This window comes from Strongylocentrotus purpuratus, unplaced genomic scaffold, assembly GCF_000002235.5.
Source record: "Strongylocentrotus purpuratus isolate Spur 01 unplaced genomic scaffold, Spur_5.0 spur5_scaffold_14, whole genome shotgun sequence".
Taxonomy (NCBI): Eukaryota; Metazoa; Echinodermata; class Echinoidea; order Camarodonta; family Strongylocentrotidae; genus Strongylocentrotus; species Strongylocentrotus purpuratus.
Window position 1 is genome coordinate 1,648,337 of NW_022145599.1, and position 23,392 is coordinate 1,671,728.

General features: G+C 36.2%; 2 protein-coding genes across 2 annotated transcripts; both read left to right on the top strand.

Moving 5' to 3' along the window:
• Positions 1–288: 288 nt before the first annotated feature.
• Positions 289–8,228, top strand: LOC593681 (putative GTP-binding protein 6). The gene is made up of 9 exons (XM_030983943.1): positions 289–306; positions 1,613–2,509; positions 2,815–3,026; positions 3,371–3,460; positions 3,975–4,204; positions 4,662–4,870; positions 5,932–6,083; positions 6,465–6,620; positions 7,913–8,228. Exons 2-9 carry the CDS (start codon positions 1,922–1,924, stop codon positions 8,049–8,051), a joined length of 1,776 nt encoding a protein of 591 aa, XP_030839803.1. The 5' UTR covers positions 289–306; positions 1,613–1,921; the 3' UTR covers positions 8,052–8,228.
• Positions 8,229–11,366: 3,138 nt separating this feature from the next.
• On the top strand, positions 11,367–19,065 carry LOC100892123 (matrix-remodeling-associated protein 7). Its single transcript, XM_003726659.3, has 4 exons — positions 11,367–11,858; positions 16,958–17,150; positions 17,697–18,016; positions 18,610–19,065. The coding sequence occupies exons 2-4, from the start codon at positions 16,971–16,973 to the stop codon at positions 18,719–18,721; spliced, it is 612 nt and encodes a 203-aa protein (XP_003726707.2). The 5' UTR covers positions 11,367–11,858; positions 16,958–16,970; the 3' UTR covers positions 18,722–19,065.
• Positions 19,066–23,392: the final 4,327 nt, after the last annotated feature.

Below are 23,392 nucleotides of genomic sequence, written 5' to 3' on the forward strand. Positions count from 1 at the left end.
AGATTATAAAGGTACCAAACAAGGCAAACATGACTAGCATTTAATGCTATTTTCTGGTCCCTTTTGTACATTCAAAATATTTGCTAAAAATGCATGTACTATTGTTATTATTGTTATCTTAATGTATTTGAACGTTTGGATAATAAAACCTCAACTCATCCCATTTGCCGCGCCGTTCGCTGATATATCGTTCTTTTTGGGATGCGATGGGCATAGGACGTATACTGGTAACACACGCGGCTTTCCATAGACAAATACATGTATGCTGCGCTTATGGAACGCTTGAATAATGTTTCACAAGTCAAGGTAATGAAGTTAATATTTAGATTTTTGAACATCGTTTCAGCTAAAGAAATTATATATTGTTCTCATTATCATCGTCATGTTATTTGTGCAGATTTAAACTAGAAAGTCAGGTATTATGAGCACTTAACGGCTTCGCTCGGGAACAGTTCAACAGGATCACTGGCACTGGCACTGGCACTAGCACAATCGACCGCAGCGCGCAGCCGTAACTGCTGCGCTGGAGATCCACTGTGCTTATGGAGGGTCGGCCGTCGGATCCGTCGGACGTGGACCTAACCTGCACCCAGTGCCTATCCCGTGCTGCCTGTGGATCCGGATGAGCTGAGCCTAGCCCATCGTGAGAAAAGTATCCTTTTCATGCTTGTTTGTAACTTTAAGATGACGCCGGAAAAATATTACTTTCATTGTGAAGTGACTGAAGTCACATTTGTTCATGGAATGATGGACATGTCATGAGAGAACATTAAATGTCAGGAGATTCTCGACTTTGGCACTAAAAAAAAAAAGGCTTTGCCTTCATTGCTGCCCTTGGCTCTTGTTTTGAGTTTGACCATGTTGACTGTCTTGAGGATGAATAAAAATGTTTTTTTTTTTTTTTTACTCAACCCCCCCCCCCCCCCCCCCCCCCCTCTTGCCGCTACGACCTGGTGGGACGACAGGAGAATGAGACTCCCTCCAAATGCGGGAGGGTTGACACAGTCCTGCCACAGGGGACTCGCAATGCATCATGATCGACACCTCTTGCAGTCCAATTTTTTTTACTCCAGTCATCTGTCATTTTTTTCTCTTTTAAAAAAAAAAGTTTAATTCATGAAAAGAATCTAGATCTATGAAATACATTACATTCTTTAAATTTTCCCCGGCCCCCCCACTCAGTGTTATTTAGGGTACGCATATGCTCGTACCCTCTTTTTGAAAGCACCCCCTATCTGAGGACTGCCAACATTTCCGAACCCCCCTTTCGCGGGCTTTTCGCGGGCTTTTCCTGCCTTGGAGACCCCCCTAAATCAGGAAAAATGCTCAATGTACCCCCCTAAATTCGGAATAATTTCTCAGGAGTCCAAAGAGATGAGGGGAAAAAAGAAAAACACCCCCTTTTTAAAGAAATCTCCGGGTGAAAAGTCAAATACACCCCTTTTTTTACAATTCTCGGGCCGGACTTTGTCGCACGAAAAGTACCCCTTTACCGGACATTTTGGCAACACGCATGCGGTCATTTCGACCTCTGAGTGGGGGGGCCGGGAAATTTTCTCTCTACTTTTGGCATCAAATTTAATACTTTCTTTTCTTTTCTCTTTCATTATAGGTGGAAGGTGTAATTTGGAGCCTGTGTGTGCCACCATGAATAGGACAAGAGTTTTTATGTCTCAATCTATTTGCATCTAGCCATGTACCCCTACATGTACCTCAGACTGACCTGTTTGCAGCAAATCAAATCAAGGACCAGTTGAAATACTATTCATATGAATAGACGGAAAAGTGTAATTATTGCAGTCTTATAGGCCTCCTTGGAATGATCTTCTTACTGCAACTAAATAGGGGCACTGATAATCTGAATTCATTTCATACCGATTGAGTACTTCATGTTCCTGACACCATACAACATACATGCACAATGAATATAGAGAGACTAAGAATTCCTGCACGACTTCTTTATGCGGTTCTTCGGGTGCCCTCATCTATGTGTAGGAACACTAATAGGCACAGGCATGCAATGTGCATTCCTTTTAGAGCTTTTTGCATACAGAGGAATATAACTGAGATATCTAATTCAATGAGAATGAGTGCGATATCTTTGACATTAATGAATGCGAGGAGATCATCATGTTTTGTGTCTTCAAGGGATTACTTTCGGTATCCTCAAATATTTTCCAGCTTGCTTTCATTAGATGATACTGTACAAGAACTACATTGTTCACCAACAAAGAGATGCTTACACCAATCACCAGTATTCCATCGTAAACGGAAGAGTAGAACTCCAGATGAGAACGAGAGGAGATTTGATGAGACGACGGGTGATGGTATCGATGAGGACCAGGAGTATGGAGAGGAAGCTATTGAATATGCAAATGAGCTTGTGAATAGAGGACATCAGGGTTTACAAGGTCATCGTGTTCTTGTTATTCAACCTGTTATAAAGACTGAGAGAAGACACAAGTCAGACAGTGAGCTGAAGATGATTGAAGCACAGTCTCTAGTTACAGTAGGTATTCATTAGGATTCAGCAGAATATTGTAAATTCTTACCTACCGGTAATTAACAGTTTACAGACAACATTGACCAAAATTGTTTTTAAACATGTTCTAAGTTTGTGATTCAGTTCAATAGTTTCCCTATTTCGTTCCAAACTTAAAAGTAAATGCACCAAGTTATATTTCACCCCGCATCACTTTACTAAACTATAAGAAACATTGATAATTCATAAGAAACTGTGAAGCCACCCAGCTTACTTTAGTACCGTACTCAATATATGCATTATTTCCAAACTTTGATTTATCATTCGTCCAGACACTTCAGAACTGGTCATTGTTCGATAGCAGACTGATGACTGTCAAGTCACTGAGCAAGAAGTACATGTTTGGACAAGGAACCTTTGAGGAGCTAACTGCCCAGATCCGGTCTCAACCAGATATAACCAGTGTGTTCTTGAATGTTGATAGACTGAGTGGTGTACAGAAGAAGACTATGGAGGAAGAATGGGGATTGCCTGTTTACGATAGGTATTAATCAAACCTTCACATACTATAATGTATGAAGCTCATATAGAATGCATGCCCCTTTACAACCCAAATTTGTATGACCATTCATTAGGTCTCTAAGACGTGCAGTCTTTTGCTTGTAATTGTAAAACTGAACTTGTTCTGATCTTGTATGTCAGTTTTCAGGTTTATATAGCACCAGAAAAGTGATCTCTAGGCAGTATTTTACTCTGGATCATTTTTAAATGCAGTACATTGAACAACCCGATCACTATTTATAACAACAATATTTGAAGTTCTTGACATTCATTTTTATTCCACTGATCATTAGCATCTTACCTGGCTCATCTTTTCTTTTCTTTTAGGTATGAGGTTGTTCTACAGATCTTCAAGGAACATGCCTCATCCAAGGAAGCAAAGCTACAAATAGCTCTAGCAGAGCTACATTTTAGAAGGTTAGAGTAGATTTGTGTTCTTTCCTTCACATTGTTCTATATTCACTCTTTATCAGTCTATCTATCTGTCTGTCTCTCTCTCTTGCTCTCTCTGCTTTTGTGTCTCGCACTCCTTCTTCTCCTTCATGTCTTCGATTTAATTTTTTAATAAATCCTACAATGCCTGTCCTGTATAACTTCACTTATTTCTAACTTTGTCGTGTTTGAAACAAGTGTCAGAGCACCCAGTTTCTCAATATTTACCAGGTTGCAGCACCTCTTTAACCATCACCTTTTATCTATCCCTTTCAACCCAAGATGACTTATGGGCTGGGTTTTCTATTGAGAATAAGAGTCCTACCAAATAACATGTTATCCAACAGGTTAAAGTACAAAGTGACTTATGAGAAGTCATTCCATAGAGGTTGATTACTTTTTGAATCTCCATCTGAGAATGCCTTATTGAGAAAAAAGTAAATGAAATGTTATGCCCTTCTGAATATTTTTGAACATTGGATTCCTTATCACACTGTAGATCACATTTACACCAGGAGACCTTTGACCTAGACCAACAGAGTGGAGCTCAGCAGTACATAGGTGGTGGAGGAGAGACCTTACTGGAGAAGAAACAACGTCAGCTGCGAGACAAAGAGGGCGCTCTCAGGAAAGCTCTTGAGAAGCTGAAAGGAAAGCGAGCATTGTTGAGGAAAGGCAGAGAGAGAAAACACTTTCCACATGTAGCTGTTGTTGGATACACCAATGCAGGTAACACAATGACTATTAGGACCACTTCAATGATTTACACAGATAATGTGAACAAATTGCAAATATGGGAATAATATCCAATTATCTATTAAGCAAATCAGTTACATCAAATTAAAAATACATGCATTTCCATGCTTTCCTTGTCTATTTTTGTTGTTGTTGATTTTAATACTGAGAATAAAAACAATTATTTTCAAATAGTAATGCTATTGTGTCTGCCAGTGAGTTTAGACTATTGATGATTATTAAATGCTTGTTCATCAAACCTGGGCCCTTCAAGACTAGTGTATCAAGTAATTGCTTAGGTATTAACTCACAGATTTTTCCAACAAAATACAGGGGAAGGGGGTGGAGGGGGAGGGGAGGGGGGGGGGGGTGCTGCTGACTAGCACCTTTCTTAAATTCAACACCTAGCAAGCAATAGTGCAGGCATTCTGTATATTTGTTTTTTCTTCAGGAAAGACGTCTCTAATAAAAGCTATGACAGGAGACACAAGACTGGAGCCAAGGAATCAACTGTTTGCAACACTCGATGTAACATCTCATGCAGGTTATCTATCTAATAGAATGCCTGTCATCTATGTAGATACTGTAGGATTCATCTCTCATCTTCCTCATCAATTGATTGCATCTTTTGCTGCTACATTAGAAGATGTCCTGTGTGCTGTAAGTTCCTTTCCTTGTTGTGTAACTTTGATCATATTCATCAATGCCTTTTAACAAAAGTATTTAGCAGTCTTTTAGATAATGTTATTGCATTTCATCTCTGTCTGTCTGTGTCTGTCTCTCTCTCAATCTATCTATTGCTCTCTCTATCTCTCTTTCTCTCTCGTTCTCTCTCGTTCTGACTCGTTCAGTGTGATTGTTTCTGTGTTACTTCCTCTGTATTGATTTCTCTTTCTCATTTGTATTACTCTCCTTAAAGGTAATACAAAGTTTTGGGAAATTTTGAAAATTGGGATGATAGTGAATCTTTACAATTTTGATATATTTGGATGCCCCTGCGGATGTATCATAAGCACTAAAAAAATTAGCCCCTAAAACACTTTTGTTTTCGAGAAAAATTGAATATAAAAATTTACCGGTGCTCCCGGTAAATTTTGATAAATTTCAAATAGCGCCTTTGGCTGTACAATCGTAGGTGCGACCATGAAAATCTCAGAATATGTAGTTTTGATATATAATTTCCAAACGGGAATAGCTAATCGGTCAATTTTAGTCAAGAAACATTGTTTCATAGCTAAATTAATATCTTAACCTTGAGAGGGAGCTATACAACATAAAGAGTTTATTATTTATAATTTCATAAGTTTAGACTCGATTTCAACCGCGACAATGATCAATGAATATTGTAGGAACACATATGCTTCCAATATGTTAATTTGAACCAAATTCATGACCCCATGCCAAAACTTTGTAATTCCTTTAAGCATTGAGTATTAAATGACAGATGCGCTAATCAAATCAATATTTTGACAAAATGAACATCTTTGTATTTGGATTTGTCCATTATTATTATTTTAGAATAGATCAATAGATATTTAAGATATTTAGGTTGAAGATTTATTTCCTTCTTTAATCAGCGTACACAATGTAGTATGTACACAAATATGAAAAATGTATACAGACATATATATTTGGCATTGTCAATAACTAGACTGGACAACAACTGGATATTTTAGGACTGTATTTTGCCATTATATCTTTCTTTTCCTTTTTGTTTCTAGGATCTTCTTGTGCATGTAAGAGATGTTAGTCATCCTGAATCAGAGAATCAAAAGATTGAGGTCATCGGTGTCCTTCATGACCTCGGGGTCAATCAGCATCTTCTAGACAACATGATTGAGGTCAATAATAAGATTGACCTTCTACACAACAAGTAAGAAACTTCCCTATACTTTGAAATACATCAGATAATTGGGAGTGAAGAGAGTAAGACAAATTGAAATTTCTCTATTAATTAAAAATTTCTTTGACCAATAATGTTTGTGTCAATTACAGTTTTTAGGAGCTTTAGTTTGGAATGGATGATTATATATATCACATTGAAGCCAATAATGACATTGTGTTTGAAGAGAAACTAGCTTAACCCTTTCTTTACCACTGTGGATATGAGAAATTATAAGGTATTTTGCTGATTTTTTGTTTTTGTTGTTGTGGACAAGTTTAATTGTTTATAATATTATGTTTACAAAAGGGTAAAAACACATGAGAAATTGTAGTCCCAAGATAAATTGATTTTTTTTTTCTTTATTAAAAGGTCTGAATTTGCTGCCTTGGATAATTGCTATCCAGTTTCAGCCACCCATGGAACTGGATTAAACCAGTTAACAGAGGTCATAGAGGTCAAACTGGTTGAAGTCACTAAGAGCGTTATGTGTGATGTCAGAATACCACAGGCTGGAACACATCTAGGGTAAATACTGAAGAATGACTTTGAAAAGAGTAACAAACTAATGATACTCATCTACTTAACGTGGTGTTGATCAAGGTTACTCATTTGAAAGTGTGATTTTCTTTGTAAATCCCATATAAATTGGTTTAATTTTATATCAGTGTCCTTTACATGTACCTTTGAAACAATAGTTGGACACAATGTGTTGTGGATAATTTGTCAGTTTGGAAAATCCACCTTTCCTATTGAATGCAGTGCTCCTCCGTGAGAAATCCCAATTCTTTGTTATCAGTTGTAGATTAGGATAGATGGATGGATGTGTGTATTTCATGTGATGATGGAAAGATCAAAGAGATTGATGGATGGATGTATGTATTTCATGTGATGATGGAAAGATCAAAGAGATTGATGGATGGATGTATGTATTTCATGTGATGATGGAAAGATCAAAGAGATTGATAGATGGATGGATGTATTTCATTTGATGATGGAAAGATCAAAGAGATTGATGGATGGATGTATGTATTTCATGTGATGATGGAAAGATCAAAGAGATTGATGGATGGATGTATGTATTTCATGTGATGATGGAAAGATCAAAGAGATTGATAGATGGATGGATGTATTTCATTTGATGATGGAAAGATCAAAGAGATTGATTGATGGATATAATGGACAAATAGAGGGATGGAAAGATGGATTTGATGGAGAAATTAATTAATATGAGTGAAATGATAGATAGATTTGATAGTTGGACTGATGAGTCAACCTGATGGATAACCAAAATGTATGGATATAGGCAGGCGCGTACACAGGGGGGGGGGGGGGGGGGGGGGGGGGGGGGGGGGGGGGGGGGGGGGGGGGGGGGGGGGGGGTTTGGGGGGTCAAACCCCTCCTTTGGTATTTTTTTGTGTGTAACCCCCCCCCCCCCCCTTTTGGAATTTGTTTTTTGTTTTTTGTTTTTTGTATTTTGTATTAAATAAAAAATAAATAAAAAAAAAAAAAAAAAAAAATTCCCATGGCTGACCTCAAAAAGATGACCTTATCCCCCCCCCCAGCGGAGCAAAATGTCAAATTTTCAAATTTCGATACCAAAAAAAAAAAAAGTGTCCTCTTAGCCCCCCCCCCCCCCCCCCCCCCCCCCCCCCCCCCCCCCCCCCCCCGCTTATTCAGCGGTTGGCTGAGTCGTTGCGAAATGTTTGGCCCGATTTATAAATGTTAAAACCCCCCCTTGAAAAAATCCTGCGTACACGCCTGGATATAGGGATAGATGGATGGATTAATTGGTTTTCCTTTATCTTTTATTTCTGTAGCTGGTTGTACAAGGAGGCCACTGTCCAGGATGTTTCAACTATAGAGGGCGATACAGAACATTTACTTGTTTCTGCTGTGTTCAGCTGTACAGCATACTCAAAGTTTACTGCAAAGTATGGCAACCTTCGACCTTCATAGATGCTTCAACTATTGAGAGAAATTGTGAACATTTACTAGTATCTGTCCAGGGTATTCTGACAGCATATGATTTTGTAGATATACATGTAGATGAACCAACTTTTGAAGACAAGACAGACCGCTTGTAGCAAACTCTCATAAGATATGGCTCCTCACTTTATCGACAAACATGTACATGTATCTGTGTCTCATTTTTCTGCTATATTATTGTAAGTTAACCTTAATGCTAGGGGAGACGCCATCTCTGGAAATTTTGCAATCAATCAAAAGTCTCACAGTGCAATTTTCGTTTATAAATCATAGCCTTAAATTATTTTGTGTACAATGTTTATGAAAATGAGCCATACTGTTTGAATGTCACATGACCTTTTATGTCAATCATAAAATGGAGAGCGTAAGGTTGAATGGGCTCTTTACCTAAAGCAAGCCCAAAATATAGCATTTTATTGATACTATCCTGTGCAAAAGATTATACCATTGAAGCTAGCACTCGCCTTTGAATGTAAGAAAATCAGCATTATTAGCATCAGCAGGTCTCCATTTATCATGAAAGTTTTTTCAAAAGGATACACATACCCATTATTGCCTAAAAATTAGACATCCTTTACTTGAGAATGAGAATATTTATGGTATATGGGAAAAAGTTATATCTTTCAATTATCATAAATATATGTACTTGCATTTGCATTCTGACTATTACTGTATACCACTCATTGTTGTATTACATTTATTCATTCTAATTTTGCTTGCCCACCCCATGATCATGAATTTTTGACATAAAATTTCAATTTCAGAAAAAAGTGAACTTTAATTTTTGCACTGTAGGGTGTATATTTCGTTTTACAAAGTTAAAGAAAAGGAATGTATAGCTTTCTATTATCTATTGATGCCTGTTAATTTCATGCCTTACATAATTTTTGTAACAACTACAAGTTTTATGCACATGTGCTACTATGATAATTATAATATGAGTTCAAAGTGTCATAGCCTTGCAATGCTAAGAATTATGAGACTAAAGAATTGACGTATACAGACGTTTGAATGATTTAGGGTGAAATCCAGTTATCAAGCTTCTTAAGAGGAATTAAATGTCAAGTTGCGAAGTCTACATGAATTCTGTTTTCTAAAGGGAGCTGAATTAGAGGGCGATTTCCTCCAATAATGCCTCTCTCTCTCTTTCTCTCTCCCTTTCAGTACTTCTTCCCCCTTCTTTTTCTCTGTCTCTCGGATCTTTCTTCACCCTTTAGAACTGAAGAGGATCAAGAAATATGTCAATGTTTATGTATGTTTGAATTCTAGAAGAAGATAGTGTTAAGATGAAATGTTAAAAGTAGACCTGGCAACAAAGAAAAATAATCAGTTTGTTACTTCTTTAGGAATGAGTGAGAAGTATTCAGTCATTTTAATATTTTTGAAAAGAAGATTCTGCAGGCTTACTTTGGCAACTGAACATCCTTAGAGATTTTAGTTGACAAGATATACAAGTCCATCATATTATTTTCAGCCTCTGAAATATCAAGATATTTGAGGTTATATTTAATATTTATGAATGGTAAACCATTGCTTGCTCTATTTTCTGACATGTGTATCTTTTCTTGAATGTATTGAATAAAGAAATAATTGACAAGAAACAATTTGTTGTAGACATTCTATAAAGGTCTATACATAAGGTCTCAGGGGCGGATCTAGCTTTTTGCTAAGGGGGGGGTTGACCAAAATAATGACGATGCGGAGCATCGTCCACGAGCCGCGAAGCGGCGAGCCGATTTTTTTGGGGGTGTTTATTTGAACCCCGTAAGTGATGTTTTCCTGGCATCTATTAACACAATGGAGACCATAAAAAGCAGTGCATGATAACGTCTTTTTAAATCAAGTAACAGTTTAATACATAGTTATATCCAGAGTTATCATGTGTTTGGTTAAGTTACCAGATGAGTTGAATATCTTCTCACAATATTTGCACTTGAAAGGGTTTCTCTCCAGCGTGCGTTCTTTTTTCTTTCTTTTTTTCTTTCTTTTTTTCTTTTTTTTCCCTTTTTTTTTTTTTTTTTTTTTTTTGGGCCGCCCAAGGGGGGGGGTTGCAACCCCCCCAACCCCCCCCCCTGGATCCGCCACTGGGTCTGGAACTCCCCCCCCCCCCCAAAAAAAAAATAATCCTATTTTGTTCAGATTGCTAGCAAAAGAAAACGCTTTGATACTCTCTAAGAGCAACTTAAAATTTCCTCTTTATGATATTGATGATGATGGTGATGATGAATAATGATGACAATATTTTAGTTAATAATGATGCGCCATAATGTTAGCCATGCTAAAGCCGCAGGGGAATAATTGTGGAGTGCGATGAGTCTCGAGTTTGACAGACATGAGTGCTATAAACAAGAACCCACTACATGTATTACTATTATTATTATCAATGATAATAATCATACTTAGTTTAGAGACATTCTATACATAAGGACTAGAACTCAAACTTTGATATATATACTCTCTTAGAACAACTTAAAATTGCCTCTTCATGTGATGATGATCATGGTGATGACAATGAGGACAATAATATTGATCATGATATCTTTAGTATGTAATTATTAGGTGTAATACTACACATTCTTTCACATAAAAGTATGATACTAAAAATATTGTTAATGCTAATTTTGATAATAATAATATGGAGACTTATACCCCATTAATAATGTTTATGTTCATTTAATTTCATTAAGAGTATATAGGCTGATAGTCTTTGGGTTAGGGTGAGGGTTGGGTATGAAGACTTGGACTTGCTTGAATCAGGGGCGGATTGGCCCAGGCCCGCACCCCTGCCCCCCCCCCCAATAAAAAAAATAAAATAAAGATGGTAACGTTAATTGTACCGACGACGCCCATCCCTGATGAAGAAAAATAGGCGGGGGGGGGGGGGGGGGGTGTTGAGTAAAAAATAAAAATAAATAGTGCTCCATACCCCTCCCTCCCCACCATTGAGCAAAAAAAAGTAGTGCTTGCAATTAACCCCCCCCCCCGCGCGCTTATTTGTCGCTAAATATAGACAATGTATAAAAAAAAAAAAAACATGTTTGGATTGAAATCAATATTATAAAGTTTGAATTGAATTGAATTGAATATTTTCTAACAACAAAAAAGTGCTCAGAAACAGTGGCAGAATGACAAGATGACATTATTTATGATGACAATGAAGATGGTGATGATAATGATGAGGACGATGATGAGGACGATAATTGAGAGGACTCGCGAAGTGTAAGAGGCCAGGGTGAGGTATTTTTGTGATGGACATTGAATTTTAGATTTTTATCAGATGTCTGAAAGACACCATAGTAGAATTTGTTTGACGAACCTCCGTGATCAAGCCGAGGAAAATAGTCCAGATAATTGCTTCAATTGCAGGTGTATTCAGCATTCTAACTCTAATGCAGGTTGCATTATAAATATTCTACATGCGGACAACATGTTCAGGTGACTTTTAGAATCAACTCATGGCTAAGAATCGAGGAGTAAGGAGAGAATAAAACCGTGATCTGGTCGACCGTGACGATCGCGACGACGTTCAGTGCAGGTTTCTTGTGTAGTAACGTGTGTACTGCGTTGAACGGGGAGGTACGGTACGAGTGTAAACACTGAGTTGAGTTTGTCTGACGTCTGCGAGCGAGGCAGGCAGGGCCCAACTAGGGGCCGCGCCGCCGGGCCAGGTGAGAACTTCATATCTTCAGCAGACGTAAACGGCAGATGATATACAGAACGTTGGAGGATTTCACTCACCTTTGCAACGACGTTTACATTATTTCCATATTGGAAAAGGTGACTATTTTTTTCTTCTTCTAAAGTTCTAGTTAATTACCGCCATATTTTATTAATGTTGTTAGGGCGGCTTAGCCTAGGCTTAGCCTAGGCTTAGCCTTAGGCAGGGTTTTATATCACTGTTGGACTCTACAACTAGGGTCTAGTATTAAAAGGTAAAAACCAGTTTTGGAAACGCGCCCCCCTCTCAAAAAATGAAATGGAAGCTCTTATTACCAATCATGTGAAAGAATATGTTTTGACGAATACGTGATGTCATGATGCCAATTTTGCCGAGAAACCGCCTACTAGATCTAGGCCTAATTGATATTTGGTAAATTATTATATCTATTTGGACCGGATTTTTGGGGCCTCATTTTCCTAAATTGGCCGTGGTACATGTATGTCCTCACCCACTGTGAGTACCATTGCATTTAATAGCATTGTATGTTTTCATATAATAGCCCATTTCAAACCCTCCTTTATGGTATTGCTTGGTGAATCCTGGCATAGCAACTGCTTACAATGTAATTGAATTAATTGAATTTTTTTAGTGGGCATTGTGTATATACATGCATGCAGGTGTTAACAGGTGGTCAGTTGATGGGAATGAACATTCCAATTTCCTTTGTCTTTTGATGAATGACTGGCATGACGATGTCACAAAAGTAATTTGCTTTTGGAGTTTTTCTTTAATGGAGCGTAGAAGGTAGAACAAAAGTAATAAAAAAAGATATATGATGTATACATTATTACAGATCAACAAAAGTCAACATGAATTTGTAATTTTAGTCACCCTTTAAAGGAAACTTCACCCCAAGAAATACATTTTCTTGATAACTTGAAGTATTATGTGAAGTTTGTTTATTAATTACCTTATTAAAATGTATTCTAATTTACTAATGCTTCCTTTCAACGTGTGTGTGATGATGAAGTATTTCATTCACCTGCTATTGTCTTTTGTATGCACCAACGTGACCAATAACCATGCACTGTATTACCTGACTGCTACCGTACTTGTGAATCAGTTACAACATACATGTACAGATGGATGATAGAGGTAGAAATGAGAACAGAATGTTACAATAACAAAATCTTTGTATTATTTTCCCATGTAGATGTGAAATATTACAAAAATATGTACTACTACTACAGTACATGTACAATGTACATGTCAGGCATGTAGCCACATCATACATGTACATAATTTACAAATGTACATATTTTCTTGCATATTAAAGGGATGTTTAACAATGTTAAATCTGAGATACACGGCCCTGCGTGTTATCAGTGTCTGTGATACAGTGTAATATTGAAGCCCTAAAAAAATTGCGCTTCAAAATGATCAAGAAGTGCCTCAAAAAAGTAAATATCTTTGAGTGACCGGTTATACCATACTCGTTTTGCCCAATAGACTGTAGTGTTATGAAAACCGTCAGGCGAACGGTTTTCAAAATTTGTAATTCCAATCATAAATATCTTGATAATCAGGCAGGCGATCGGCTTGTAAAAGTCATTGAGTTCCTGACTGACCTAAAGGTTTATAATTATCATTGCATCATGAACTAAATCCAGAATTTTGTTTCAGAATCTGAGACAAAATTACCAGATCCCTTTAAAAGCCAGAGGGATGTTGACTTGGATCATTTTTACACAGAATTAATGTCCTTCTGGCTCCAAACAGGCAAAATGTCTGTCACTTCACCTGGCTCTTAATTTAACCCCACTATTTGCATTTCATGTACAATAATTGTATGTGTTGTACATGTATTTGAAGTTCAGCTTTAATATGCTGCAAAACATTGGTCTTGCGAATCATTTTTTGTTGTTGATTGAATGGCCCTTATTAAATATGACCATGCACTACAAAACCAACAAAATGTCACATATTTTTATTTTTAGTGTTTAGAGAGTTAGAGGTCATCAAAGATGTACATTGTATTTGGTCACAATAGGCAAGTTTGGTATTTTTTAAATGTATTTTAATTTCCTACGAGAGGATATTTACTTTTAAAATTCTAAAATCTAGAAGCACATTTCTTTTAGAAAAACAATGTATAAGTACATTTTTCCCTTTCATATTGTACCTGTAGGTCATGTTTTTTCCATGTAGCCTTTGATATACAAGAGTGTTTTGTTGTTATTTTGTTTTGTTTTTTGATAATGTTTAAAGTGCAATCCAATTCAGCTTTTTGTATCTTATAATGCTCTCTCAGTGAATACCGGTAGACTTAGGACTTGTGTTGTGATCAGTTGCCATTCATTTACACTTTTTTTATGAGGGGACTTTTTTGCAGCTATTTAGCATTGCATATCTGAACAAGTCTTTATTACATGTACACATAGTACATTTTATATCTACTTTAATTCTTTAAGTATTTGGTATCCTTCTTACTATTAAAGGTGTATTCAGTTACAAAACAGTGTGACTTACCTGGAATATCTACCCTCTACAAGGCCTATACCGGTAGTCTTATTAACTTTCAGGGGTTATACTCAGGGTGGGGTAATTAGTATTACATGTAAGAAATTTAATGTACCTTTTCTACAGTAGGTGTACATAATATGCATAATGGTCTCCATGCATTCACATTATTATTGATCCAAGGTCATAAGATAAGTACGGTAAGAAATATCATTATTAAAAAATATTTAACAAAATTATGATATTCTACATGCATGTTGTGATGTCAAAATGTATCGTGGGATAAAAATTGTGTTCTTTTAAAAAAAAAACTACTTGTAGTATACATGTACATGATAGAACATACAGTACATGTACATGTACATGTATGTAGGTCTACATGAACAAGTAAATTGACATAAAAGCATTAGAAATTATGTACATCTACAGTATAACCTACCAGTACCAGTCTAATTCAAACAGTGATATTGGCTGAGTCTATTAGCACCATGTCAATTGTAAATAGTAGAACCTGTGTGCTGTGATACAAAGCTAATTACATGCATTCATGCATCCTACAGATATACAAATTGTTTCCATGGTAACCATTTCATCCTGCGTGCCTCCTGGGATTCAATTAAAGACAAACATGTCAGAGAATTTCAGAGTAGATTTTTCAAATTTAGCTGGGATGATAATTCACACATCATGTACAATACTGGGTGCATAAAGTGTGTCATATAAATCGTATGTTGTACATGTATGTATACTTTGCATATAGTCCCTCACTGCTGTGAAAAGTTTTTAAGTTTCATGAGTCATGACAAACTCTGTGTATGAATTTTCATCAAGTTATCTTCAATTTGGGTGTTGTTTTTTTAAGACTCATTAATTTTTTTGCCCATAATTTTTTTTTTTTTTTTTTTTTCTTAAAAAAAAAAAAAATGTTTATTCCTATTATGTCTTTGGAAAATTAATAGATGCAAAAGAGATTTACATTAATTATTTTAACTTCTTAAGTGGTATTTTTAATTTTTACTGAATCTTTCGAACATCTTACCTTTCCTTAAAACTCAGGCCTACATTACATACATGTACAGGTATAAAGAAATGCAAATTCAGTGTTGAGACCTCCCTTAAATTGGATGGGAGTGGCCATCACATGGTCAATTGTGCATGGTCGTAAATCAACGTCAGTGGGAATGGAGTTCATGGATAGATGTCTGCTTCTCATCTTCTGTTTATCCTCTCCTAATAATATCACGATGATAGATCTCCTACTATTTAGATGAACCTTCAAGATTTAATGATCAATGGAATGGAGTGGAGTGGTGTTGACAGATCTGCATACATGTACAGTGTACCAGTGCAACCTACTCATACATGTATTTAATTTGTACATCATGTATCCTCCTAAATACTCTTTTACCATCTGCACTCTTCAACTATTTAATTAAAGGAATGTTGGGTAACTCCTACCATATATAGCCAATGTGTTAAAATAAAGGTTATGATTAATCTCATCTTTTAAATGAAATTCCAGTTTCACAACTACTGTAGATTGATTCCACATACATCACAGTATGATAAATGATATTCAGCTGCATGCTTTCATGTATGTGAAACTCCCATTTCTTTCTTTCATGAGGGAGATAGCAAGCGTAGCATATTAAACATGCATTTTCATGAAATAAAATGCAAAGTACAAAACCAAGAACCTCACTCTGATATTCATGAGTATTCACTTTGATCTACATGTACTGTACAGTACATACATGTAGTAAACTATCATTAAGAGCAGCATTTGAAAGTGATGAGACTTTTTTTTTCTTCAACTTCATGTACAGAGCTGTGTATAGAATATCATTTTCATGGTCACTGTTTCTAGACTGATGATGCTTAGCAACGTTTCATAGTCTACAAATTCCTTGGTGATCAAGGACACATTCATTGGTAATGCTCCAATAAACTCAAATACCCTTCAATTATGTGGCATGAGCAATATCTAGTACAAGAGAACCTCATAAGACATGATGTACAATATAACTGTGTCAATAATACTTGTTTGTATATATCAGAGCACTCTTTTTAATTTGTAGTTGTAAAAGGGAGCAAAATTCGTAAACATTTTTATGTGATTTATTGTTGTTTTCACCAGAGCTCATTCAAAAAAGATTTTAAGAGCTCTTTTAGACCTTTAATTTCCACAGGTACAGTATGTAAATCGCTCATCGATCCCATGTACCATTTTTTGCATGCATTTTGCCATTGGTCTTTATCTGGAATGAATATGAACTACCGGTAATTGCCTTTATTTAATAATTATCCATGCAGTTCAAACAATTTGCTATGGACTTGTTGAAACGAAGGAAATCTCTCTCCCCTCTCTCTCTCTCTCCTCTCTCTCTCTCTCTCTCTACTTTTCTCTCTCTCTACTTTTCTCTCTCTCTACTTTTCTCTCTCTCTCTCTACTTTTCTCTCTGTCTCTCTGTCTGTCTCTCTCTCTCTCTCTCTCCCTCTCTCACATTCTCTCTATCTCTCTATCTACTCTCCTGCACCCTCTGTCTCTACTCTCTATTAATTCTGTTGTATGAGCTTTACTAACTTTGAATAATCTTTGTATATACATGTAGTATGTTTCCACTTCTGTAGCAGTCTAGCAGATGATGTCTTACCCTCGCTTGTATGGAATCATTTGAATTCTTTTTTTTTTCAGACCTGATGTGTAGATGAATGAAGCAATAACGATGGACAAAGTCGCGAGGAAAGCTCTAGAATCTGAGATTCTCTTTTACATCACATCTGCCTTGGTCACCTTTCTGGCTTTCATAATCTCCTTCAAGTGGGTCTACAGGAAGACTGTTACAAAAGATGTCTGTCCTGTCCATCCAGATGGCGTTCAAACAAAGGTGAGCTTTAATTGCTTAATTGGCCGGGTCTTATCGTCTTTTCAGTTTTGAAGTATTTCTACTTGAAAAAATATTACATGTACAAACACAATTGTTTGTGGAGGTAGAGATTCAGAGCTCTTATAATAATCAAAGATGTTCTTTCATGTGCATGTGTATGTTTCCCTGACCGTGTTCATTTTCATGTGTACCATAATATGTTGCCTGTCTGACCTCGTTTATGTAATTGAAAGACAGTGATCATGCATGCACTGCCACAATGAGATTACACATTTAATAACACATTTAACATGTACATGTATAGGTGGACATTTTTCAGTTAAAATAACTGACAAGCAAGCAAACATACATATCAAGGGACCGTTGTCACAGGTAGGTTCTCAAAATCGGCTAGGCACTCCTGCTTGTTTCGGAAAGTGTAGGAAATTGTTATTGCCGGTCAGCTTTTGACCCTATACCCTTCCTTGGCATTGTCAATAGTGTGTTGACTTTATTTGAAGCCTCAATGGAAGCTTACTCAGTTTGTCTATTTTGGTGTGTATTCAGTCAATAACAGAAGATAAATCCCTACAAGCATCGTCAGGAGATGGGGATAATTCATCACAGACGGCTTCAATCCAGGAGGAAGATGAAGACGGAGATGAGGAGGGAGATGAAGAGGAAGATGACATCAAAGATCTTCTCATCAACCACGATGACATCAAGCCGTTAGATTGCAATCAGACCAATGAAGAGGGAGGTGATGGGGAAGAGGAGGACGACATCGAGTCCAAGACAAAAAATCTATCCGGTCCACAGAAAACCAAGAAATTGGTTGAAGAGGTCTCTAAGAGAATGTCAGATGAACAGAAGGTAGAAGAGAGAAGGTTTGTTGCTAGATTTCATGCTTTATTTCTTTAGCCTAACACCACAAGAATTCTTTTAAACCTGTTGAATGACAGTGCATGATCGACTACCAGTACCTCACTTCTTTCCTTTTTTTAAAGAATTTTAGTTTCTTAGTGTAAAAGCTCCTTTAAAAAAAATGAAATTAAAATGATGGAGTCAGGTACATCATTCATCTTGTTCAATAGTTCAAGTTTGTCAATACTATCATGTACCTAATGTGTCTGTTTTGATTCCTATTGTCGTGTTATAATCATTAGGTAGTCAGTCTTTCCCACTCCCTAAAGTCTTATCATTAAGCAAGCCTTGAAATTTATCTATGATTGCATTACACCACAGTGATGTCGTAACAAATTTTTGGGTACACAAGTACTGGTTTAATCATTCAAGTCATATAATATTTTAAGTAGTTTTTACAGTGTTGTCCTCCTTTGTATTTTCTTCCACTGGTCATTCTTCTGCTGTTGTTTGATCCCTTTGTCACCCTTGACCTGCATGCCATTATACTATGCTCTTTATTTTGAAATGTTTTGACTGACTCATTTGCTTTGACTGTTTGTTTGTCTTGTGATAGGATTCAATCAGAGCAGCTAGAGGCCATCTTCAAGCTTGTCCAAAACCAACAAGACACATTTGGGATCGGTTCTTTAGAAGATATAGAGGATCAATTCAAACTGTACGCATAGCACATACTACATCCACCAGGCAGCTACCAGGCAACTACGCGTTTATACTAATTATTAAGTTACGACTTTCATGTATTCTAAATATATAGCAATTGAAGCCAATAATGACAGATGTGATGTAGGGTTAACTTGATTTGGACACCGAATAGCCTTCAGTAACCAGTCAGGTTTCCTTCTTCAGTATTGGCAAATATAATTGAAAGTGATTTCCATGCAATTTTCAGTGAAAGTAATACAAGATTTTGAAAAATACTTTTCAGTTTGTATCACATTTAATGTACAGTGTATAAAATAAAACCCAAGATCAAATCAAACAAAAAGCACTGCTTATGTGATTAGTTTACTTCTGATCATCTGTGAGGGTTCTTTATGTCACCAACATCAAATTCAGTGAAATTCTGAACTATAATTCTGTGTGTGTATGAACCTCTGGCAAAGTTCAGTGTCGTCTGAAAATTATTCAGAGTGAGGTTGGTTGTCACGTCTCTGCAGATTCCATGCAGTATGGCCCCAAAATTAAAAGCAGTCGGGAGAAGAATAGCCCTTGATAAGGATATACTGAATCTTTCTAATATTCACTCATCTAATCTTGGCAAGAATGATGATTTGTTATTGTTACAAGCCCATATGTTATCATTGATGGTGTATACATTTTCTGTTTCTTAAAGCCATACTGTACTAGAAGCACTACCGCAAAATTCTCTGTAGCGCCATCTCAGGTCAGCTATAGCAGTATGGTCCCCTAACTCACTGCTCCCCTAGATGCACTCTTGGTTCTCGCATCAAGTCCTCTGTTGCGAAGTGGAAATTAGGTAACGGGTTATGCACTGTCAGCAAATTGACCATGAGATGGCGCTGTGCAATAAACAGTACGCTAGGGCAGAATGTTCAGCAGTTTAGTATCGCTTTAAAATGTTGAGTTTCATGTAAAGTTAGTCCGTTATCTCACTGACCTGTATATTATGACATTTTACGGATCTGTATATGTAGATCACCACTGTTCATTCAATACCAGATTAATATTGGTGTTATATTGTGCATTTACCATGTATCTTTCATGACCTTGTCATGTCTTTGCGGTTGCCTTTGATAGATGTGATTGATCAGTGTGACTGATGGATGTATGCATGATGGTGCTATGGCCGGCAGCTAGCAATATCAGCTCATTCCATACAGATTACTTGCATGTACTGGGAATGTTGTCAATGTGACATCATTTATCTTGTGTGCCCAGCAGGAGAGGAAAGAACACAAATTCTGGTCAGATTTTTAGAGTTTATAGTTTTGATTGATAGAATGATAATAATAACATTTGAAATTTTGGATGGATTGTAGACTTAAATTCGTGTTGTATAGATGTAGTTGAAGAATGTTCAAAACTTTGCAAAAGGCCATTTTTGTAATGTAACCAAATTTAATATACACGTCTTTGTGAAGTGCCTTGATGCGAAAATATGAATAATTGGATTTCAATAGTCAGAATATGAGTGAATCGCATACACTAGTCGTTGCTAGGTAGGAAAACAAATGGCTTGCCCTACCTAGCAACATAATGTAATACATGCAATTTCATACTGACTTTTGAAATACATTAATTTGTAACCGGAAAAAACAAATCATTCGTATCAAGGCATTTCGCAAAGACGTATGATTAAAATACAAAAATTGCCTATTTTCTTGAATATACACTGGTTGCATGACTGCACATCCATTAGCTCCATTCTGCGGAGCATACATGTATGATGATGATATGTAGATTTATGATTCTAAAGCTCAAATGAACTAGAACAAGAATTATCTTAATGAGCTTTATAAAACTTGTATATGGAAATGATAATGTTGGATTCGTTTTTGATATGTTACAGTGTTATTGTTATTTTGTTACTGTACATGTATGTTAGAAGTACTATGACTTGGACTATACTGAATGTTACAATTATAAAGGCTTTTTCAGTTATGTTGTGGTAAATCACCACAAAAAAAAGCTGCCATTTTTTTAAAACTGTAAATTAATAACAAGTGCAAAGGACTTGCACGTATTCACTGAGTTTTGTATTATAAGATACAAAAATGTGAATCTTATTACACTTCATTAATAAAATCCTGTGGTTTTCTGCATCATATCTGAACGAGCCTTAATAGTACATTGTTCTTTTAATCTCTAGCTATTGGATACAGCTGTCCTGTTATTCTACATGGATTGATATATGTATTTTAAACCACATAAAATCTTGTAAAATTACTGTTCTCAGGTAATACAGTACGTTTGCATGCCATTGGACAAAAACAGAAAATTGAATTTAAATGGTGATATTAGATGAGAGTTTGGCTTGCTACAGTGTTTGAGAATCAAAAACAGCGTTTGCTTTATATTTATCTACTTTTTTCACAAAAGAAATTTTTCTTTTTTCCTTAATTAACTCACGAGTTGTGTTTAATTGTATTTAAAACGTGTTTTACATTTGAGAAGCTGAATTTTGATAGGTACAGATGTTGGAACAGTATTGGCCTCTCACATGAAATGTTTACCTAGGAGAATGACAATTTAATGAATTTAGATTATATTTGAAGAGAATATACTAGTGGGCTACCGAATAAGGAAACATTCCCCCCCTCCCTTTCCTGAAGAAACAAAAATCACCAGTATTTTTTATTAAAGTGTATATGTAACCAGTGTATTCAGTAATTTGGGAGGACAAGAATAAGCCAGTTCACGGTTGCAGTCTGAGCATGAGCAGATGAAGGTCATTGCAGAACAAATTTTGAAATTAACGGAGACGAAATACTGGATTCGTGCTCATGAAAGTTATGTAACATTATTCATTCATGCACATTCAGTGCACTCCATGATACACAGGTGGAAGTATTCTTTGAAAAGGGGAAACAAAGGCTATTTCTATAGCACCTCCATCGCTGTAGGAGTGATTATTTCAAAATGTACAAAGTGGGACCTCTTCATGGTTTTGAGATCTGTGGATATTCAGGGTCATTGCAGTAATGTGCTAACCGTGAACTGGTCTATTAGGTGCTGTTTTATTCAAAAAAAAGAAAGAAGTTGTATGAAAGGAGAGCATGGTAGTGACAAATAACTGAAAAACACCTGAAAATATGTAAGGCAATGTTAGGGGTGATCAATATTTAGCATGTTTTTACGTTTATCGACATCCTCTGTTGTGATTGTGCAATCTATCTTCAATATTTTCAATTGTTTACCGGTATGCTAGATGAACTAATCACCTTGCTAAGGCCTTTTTGTGTTTGGACCAATTAATATTAATCTGTACTGCAAGGCGGGGTACCTGCCTACACAGCTTTTGTTTTCTTCATCTTGTATGCTCTGTTGTAAAGGTTATTAATCGATACAGATTATCCCATCATGTGTACCGGTATATATAGCAGCACTGCACCAAATGTCATTTATGGACATTCCCCGCTTACGGTGCAAACTACATGTACATGCATTGCCACTTGATGGAAAGGGACATTTTCTATTGCAATTTGGATGTAAATAATTCTGATTGATGTTATTTATAAAATAGTTTTAGCATCTGTGCTATTTATTGGATTTTAGACCTTTTTGTTTCATGATGCAGAGTTTTGTGTTACCAATGTTCTTGCCCTTTTCAATGTGTACAGGTGTTTATGGTGCATTAAAACTTTACATATTCTTGATACAGAAAAATCTGTGTGAGTGAAATCTTGAACTTAATTGTTTTTGTAATATTTTCTTCTTTTTTCATTCTCCCATTTTCCTTTCTTTTCTTTTCTTGACTTCCTATTCAGGATATTCCTTTGTTTTTATTGTTTTCTACTTCCATCTTTCTCTCTTTTCCCTTCTCTTAACTGGTCTTTCTGCAATTCTCCTGTTCTGTTCTTTCTCTCTGTGCCTGTCTCTCTGTCTCTCTCTTCCCCTCCTTTCAGCACACAATGTATTTCTCACTCAGGCTTGTTCCATCTTTGACATCGTCTGAGCATTCCTGATCTAGCTTCTGGAGGTACTATCCAACTTACATTATTCTACACGAGTCCAGTCCACTAATGGGAAACATGATTATACTGGTAGTGACAAATAACCAATGACCCTAATCCCTATTTATGATATTCATTTTAGAGTTATTTACAACCTGGTACAAACAGAATTATTCTTATTCAATATTGATTTCCATTTCCCCTGACTGTATTTTATACTGGACATTTCCAGGGATGTATAACAATTCATCTATTAATTCCTTTGTTGATATGCACATTAATAGCAGCGGGAAATAGAATATGTTGCATTTTGGTGTAATGTCATTTTAGAACTTGAATTGTACCTTAAACCCGAGCATGCCCCCAGCATACAGGCTTATTAGTTGCCACCACCAGTTTATAACAGACATTATCTTATACATGTATATATATATATATACAACAACCTGAAAATGATTCATATTTAACACAATAGATTTTTTTATTGCATGCGCTAGAAAATAGAACATCTTAAAGGGCTTTTATATACATGTAGCAGTCACACACTTTCTTATCAAAGGCACAATCCTCTATAAAATTTGGAATAAATCTTGTGCACTAATATCAAAATGGAATGTTTCACATATCAAGGTGGTTCTAAACCAACAGAAAAATAAAAAAATATTAGTATTAACTATTAGTGTAAGAATTTGTTCACTGCTA